The following is a 6,063-nucleotide window of genomic DNA, read 5'->3' on the forward strand; positions in this document are numbered from 1 at the left end:
TTCTATATGTATTCACGTGGTGGGGTAACGTATGGGGGTGATTCCATAAAACTCTCTATTTTTAAGGTATGGGAACCCTTTCCCCATGGAGTTTGGATTGTGTGATATCTAATGGCACTTGTCATCCACCACCAGAGGTTGTAGGCTTGCCGATTGAAGACACGTTATGTGAATGCCCTTGTGGATCCATTTGGTTTGAGCTGGTCCTAGAAAATTTCTCCCTTCCCCGTGTTCCATGTTCATCGTCCGGAATGGAGAAGAACTTAAACTTGGTGCCAAAGCTTCTGTAGTGGGCTCCTTGAGAAGGTAGGACTCCTTGCGCACTGTGTACTTGCTGGGTGTTTTGAGAAAACCTTGTCCCTAATGGTACAATACAAGAGACATGTTTTGATTGTCGTAATTGCGATTGTTGGGTTGCTTGGTGGTCACATGTCAAGCTTGGGATAATCCTAGCTCAGAATTGATACCAAAAGTTTGAAACATTGTGGCATCTGACATGGTTTTACCACTTCTTGAGGAAGAGAACTTTGATGCTCATGCTCCTTCAACTGAGTTTCTTCTAAAAATATAGTGGTTTAATGCCCTTTTCATGAAGCTGATGGAGTTGTTTATAGAGCAAGTTGGTGAATCTAGAGCTCACAAGATCGTGTGGCAGCTCCTCTTGTTTCCAAGTGTTCCACTTTTTTTTTGCTCATGTATGCATCGTTTCTTCCCAAAGCTCCTCGTTTGAGGTAGATCCAAAGGAGTTTAGCCTTCCTAACAAGGAAGCACTCCGGTGAGTGATGGTCATTTGCTAGGATTAAAGGCTTGGTGGATTTGAGGAAGTGTGGTTTCATGCACTACAATTGATTGTATTGTTGTTTCCAACAACTAGCCCAAATCGAGTTCCCTAGTACTCTTGAAGAACAAATTTCATGCGTCTTTTCTTCTCAAGCTATGAAAAAATAGATTATTTTTTTTGCTAGACTCACATCTCTGATCTCTCGACTCATGTGTTTAGGCTTGTGTTTATAGGCTCACGTATGTAGGTTCACATCGTTTTTTTATGAACTAGACTCATGGATTTTTTAAAATATAAAATAGGCCTTCTTGGGGTATGGAGTTTTATGAAGTGGGCCTATGACAGGGTTGGTGGCTAATAATTCTACTTTAATTCTAATGATTGTAAAGGACAAGAATTTTTCCTGGAATTTATAGTTGTACACATTGTATGATGGGAAAATTCTTTGGACATGAGTAGGTATATCCTTACAACTCTTTAAGGTAGTCATAATTAGTTGGTACAGTATTAGGTACAGATGGTATGATGGGAAAATCCATATAGGACATGAGTACATATGTCCTTACATTTCTTCAAGGAAGTAATAATTAGTCGGTACAATATTAGGTATACCTACTGCTAGACTCACGTCATTCACGTGTCTAGACTCACGGCCCATGTGTCAAGACTTATGTTTCATGTGTCCAGGCTCATGGCTCATGTCGTACACCCATGTGTCCACCTACTTTGCATCATTGCATAAATCACATGAAATCTATCTTTTCACATTCACCTCTCATCTATTGGTCTTAGAGAAAATAAATCTTTACACAAATACATCTTGGAAGAACACACATCTCCCCTCAAATAACAAGTGCCAAACACAAGTGAACTCTTGCCACTCCTACATGTAGATATGATATTTCAACACTTATCCTTTGGGGATGTGCCATGCCATTTCTTGTATCCTGAATCACCACTTCCTTCAGGGATGTGCCATGATGTCTAAAGTATCCTAAATCACAACCTCCTTGGGTGTTATTGACGTGGATTAGGGGTCGAACACACTTGATGTGTGGCTCCTTTTCATGCATATATTTTGTTAGAAATACAACATGCCTTTGTTTATCAATTTTTGATAATTTTTGTAAAATAAAATTTTCAACAAGTCATGATTTTCTTTGTTTGTTGGTCGTAAGCAAATTATTATCTCCATGGTTAGTTAAGAGAATTAATCAACACAAGACCAACTTAAAATAAGCATAAACAAAGCTATAATCTCATTGCTGAATTCCGCTCTCAAAAGAGCATGGAAGTACATCAATTTATAACTCACAAGGTCTACATCCATAATCATCTCCGTTAATCTCCATCAAATCCCTAAATCATGTCAATTACTTCTTGAATCTCTCAGACACCCACATGACACTCATGTGTCCACCTACCTTGCATCATTGCTCACATCACTTGAAATCTACCCTTTTATATTCATCTCTCACAAATTAACCTTAGAGCAAATATACACTTACACAAAACGAATACACGCATCTGCTCAAATTACAAGTGCCAAACACACATGCACATGAGTGCACTCCTTTCACTTCAACTTGCAAACCCGATATTTCAACAAACCTGGCTACCAAGGACACAGAAGCAGAGACCATCACACCCTAAAAACAAAGCCCAAGAAAAGCACGAGCCAATCCCTATATCACCACAGAGGACATCATACTCCAGCCATGACACTAAGCTCCAGTCATCGAAGCCAAGACAAGGCAGGAAAACAGCTACCATCACAGGATACCTTTGAAAAAGTGTCTGAGTTTGGTAATGCACCAAACCTTGTAACTGAGTGAACGCTTCACTTCCAGCCTGAGATTTCACAATAGAGTGGCACACATATCTGATTCGCTGTGATCCTCAGTGCTCTTGTGAGCTGCTTGCCCTTGAACATCTATGCCCTAGCTTTTCCATACTTGTTTTCCACTCTCATTGCCTCAACCTTGTTTGCCTCCTCATGCATGTCCGCGTCGGTGTAAACATTAAACATCATGATATAAGCTGCATCGTCCTTTTCATCCAATCTCACTGCATGTTCAAAGGCCTGTCTCCCAAGCTCTACATTGCCCCACTTTCGACAGGCCCCCAACAGAGTATGCCATAACACAATACCAGGATGAAATGGCATCTTCTTGATCATCGTTACCGCCTGGCCTATGTGGCCTGCCCGGCCAAGAAGATCAATCATGCAAGTGTAGTGCTTAAGAGTGGGGTTGAAGCCATAATCTTTGCTCATGGCCTCGAAGTACATCTGCCCCTTATCCACTAGACCTGCATGATTGCATGCGTTAAGAACACTGACAAATGTGACCAGCGTTGGCCTTTTGCCTTCTCCTATCATTCTGTCAAATATATGGAAAACAATTTCACTTTCCCCAAGCTGAGCATATCCTGCAATAAGGGCATTCCATGAGACTATGGTTCGAACTTGAAGCTTGTCGAACTCTCCCTGTGCTTCTGCAAGCAAATCACATTTGGCATACATATCCACCAAGGTATTACCAACCAAGAGGTCACTTTCCAAACCTTTTCTAGTGATCTCAGCATGTAATGCTCTGCCCTTGGCTGTGACACCTATAAGCCCACAAGCTTTCAAGCTGCAAACAAAGGTAACATCATCCGGAGAAACACCTTTGATTTGCATCTCTTCAAAACAATTGAGTGCTTCCTCACCATGTTCATGTTCTGCATATCCTGCAATTAGTGCATTCCAGGATACTACACTTCGAACTGGAAGCTTGTCAAACACATCCTGTGCTTCTAGAAGCGACCCACACTTGGCATACATATCAACCAAGGTGCTGCCAATGAATAGATCTGTTTCAAAGCCTTTTCTCCCGATCTCAGCATGTATTTCTCGACCTTTGTCTGTGGTTTCCATGCTGCCACATGCTTTCAAAATGCAAACAAATGTAACAGCATCTGGAGACACATCCTCATGTTGCATTTGTTCAAAACAGTTGAGTGCTTCCTCACCAAACCCATGTTCCACCACTCCTGTGATTAATGCATTCCATGCTACAAGAATCCGAGCTGGAAGCTTCTCAAATACTTCCTGTGCTTCTGCAAGCAAGCCACATTTTGCATACATATCCACCAAGGTGTTGCCAACAAAAAGATCTCTTTCCAACTGTTTTCTCAAAATCTCAGCATGTAATTCTAGGCCCATGTCTGTGGCCCTCATGTTGCCGCAAGCTTTTAAGATACAAACAAATGTGACAGCATCCGGAGAAACACCCTCTTGTCGCATCTGTTCAAACAAGCCAAATGCTTCCTCCCCACTTCCATGTTCCACATATCCTGCCATGAGTGCATTCCATGAGACCACGTCTCGAACTAAAAGCATGTCAAACACGTCCTGTGATTTTGCAAGCAAGCCACATTTGGCGTACATATCTACCAAGGTGCTGCCAACAACCGGGTCTCTTTCCAACCCTTTTCTGACGATTTCAGCATGTATTCCTCTTCCTTCGTCTGCCGCTCCCATGCTGCCACAAGCTTTCAAGCTGCAAACAAGTGTGATCGCATCTGGCGATATACCCTGACATTGCATCTGTTTGAAGCAAAGAAGTGCCTCTTTACCACACCCATGTTCCACATATCCTGCAATTAGAGCAGTCCAGGAGACCGTGTTTCGAACCGGAAGCTTGTCAAACACTTCCTGTGCTTTCACAAAGGAGCCACATTTGGCATACATATCGACCAAGGTGCTGCCAACAAATGAGTTTGTTTCTAGCAGCCCCTTTCTAGCAATCTCAGCATGTATTTCTTGGCCTCTTTGCAGATCTTTCAGCCTAGTGCAAGACTTCAGTAAGGCGACAAAAGTGTGACCACTAGGATGTAGAGAATCATCCTCCTGCATTCTCTTATACAGGGTGAGAGCATGTTGTGACTCCTCATGTTTAACATACCCTGTGATGAGAGTATTCCATGAACACTCATCCTGATAAATCAGCCTGTCAAAAACCTGCTGGGCATGGCACATGCTTCCAATTTTCACCAACATCGAGATGAGGCAGTTACCAAGTGATGTATGGGCTTCCATACCACTTTCGCGCATGTAGACATGGAAGTACAGTGCATGTGCTACGTTTCTTTCTTTTTGGCCCTTGTGGAGGATGCATGCCAAGAGCTCAACCGAAGTCAAGGGAGGCATTCCTTCTTCCAAATAGTACTGAGCCTCCTCCAAGCTGAGCATCTCCCACTCTGATGTTCTTAAGGTCCCTTCCTTCTTGCTGTGGCGTGATGGCAGAAGGCTTTTCTGCTTTCTCGAGTCTTAGCATGCCTTGAACCCGACTTGGGCTGTAGTAAGTCTGTGCTGAAATAGGGGGCAGAAAAAACTCAAAATCTAGCTCTCTTTCTCTGCAGTGATGCCACTTACTTTTCTGTATCGGCTGTAGCACAACCGCGAGGCATCCCTGAAGTGGTCCTTCCATAGGCGCTCCGCATGTGCTGAGTTGCCTTCTGCTTGAGCTGCGTTCCGGCAAGAAGCCATCTCCTCTGCATCACTGCCAACAGAACCCATGGACAATCCAGTGCGGGTTCTTCAGCGGGCGCTCGAGTGGCGAAATATAGGGGACACGGTGGATGGGGGAAACTCCCCATCCATGGACAAAACCCCAAATGTATGTTTTATGTGTGGTGGTACTTGCCTCCTTGGCTGGTAGTTCAGAGCAAATTTTACCATAGTAGCATCAAAATATAGTACCCACTCTCACTTAAAAAAATTTGGTATGAAACTTTTAAATAGTGTGAATTGTAGTTTATCGTATGTTATTCCTAAACCCCCTATGTATGTTTAATGCATGATACGTCGGCTGTAGCCGATCGGTCATTCGATTCCTCTCGGAGCCAGGTACTTGGTTCGATTTTACCCTCGTGGCATCAACATTTAGTACCCACTTTGACGTCAAAAAAGAATGTATGAAAATTTTCAATAGGGCGAATTGTAGTTTATCGTATGTTATTCCTAAACCCACTATGTATGTTTTATGTATGGTACTTGCCTCCTCGGCTATAGCCGAATTGTAGTTTATCATATGTTATTCCTAAACCCCCTATGTATGTTTTATGTATGGTACTTGCCTCCTCGGCTATAGCCCCCGACTCCTTCCTCTCAGAGCAAGGTTCTTGGTTCCATTTTACCCTAAATGTATGCAACTTTTAAATAGGGTGTTATTCCTAAACCCCCTATGTATGTTTTATGTATGGTACTTGCCTCCTCGGCTATAGCCCGCCGACTC

The 6,063-nt window shown here is 42.9% G+C and overlaps 1 protein-coding gene across 1 annotated transcript; it reads right to left on the reverse strand.

Annotated features, from left to right (window-relative positions):
* Positions 1-2,714: 2,714 nt before the first annotated feature.
* On the reverse strand, positions 2,715-5,345 carry LOC147614318 (pentatricopeptide repeat-containing protein At1g15510, chloroplastic-like). Its single transcript, XM_086780506.1, has 4 exons — positions 5,202-5,345; positions 4,996-5,133; positions 3,929-4,481; positions 2,715-3,883 (listed from the first exon to the last, which is right to left on the reverse strand). The coding sequence occupies exons 1-4, from the start codon at positions 5,343-5,345 to the stop codon at positions 2,715-2,717; spliced, it is 2,004 nt and encodes a 667-aa protein (XP_086636632.1).
* Between the last annotated feature and the right edge of the window lie 718 nt (positions 5,346-6,063).

This window comes from Cibotium barometz, chromosome 42 (genome assembly GCF_041138505.1).
Source record: "Cibotium barometz isolate CiBa-2024 chromosome 42, ASM4113850v1, whole genome shotgun sequence".
Lineage (NCBI taxonomy): Eukaryota > Viridiplantae > Streptophyta > Polypodiopsida > Cyatheales > Cibotiaceae > Cibotium > Cibotium barometz.

Excerpts from the sequence above, each read along its gene's own strand:
- LOC147614318 (XM_086780506.1), bottom strand. The coding sequence starts at position 5,345 with ATGGGTTCTGTTGGCAGTGATGCAGAGGAGATGGCTTCTTGCCGGAAC. Across the intron at positions 5,134-5,201 it reads GCTACAGCCGATACAGAAAA|ACTTACTACAGCCCAAGTCG; the intron begins GTAAGTGGCATC and ends ATTTCAGCACAG. Across the intron at positions 4,482-4,995 it reads CTCAGCTTGGAGGAGGCTCA|GAAGTGTTTGACAAGCTTCC; the intron begins GTACTATTTGGA and ends GTGAAAGCACAG.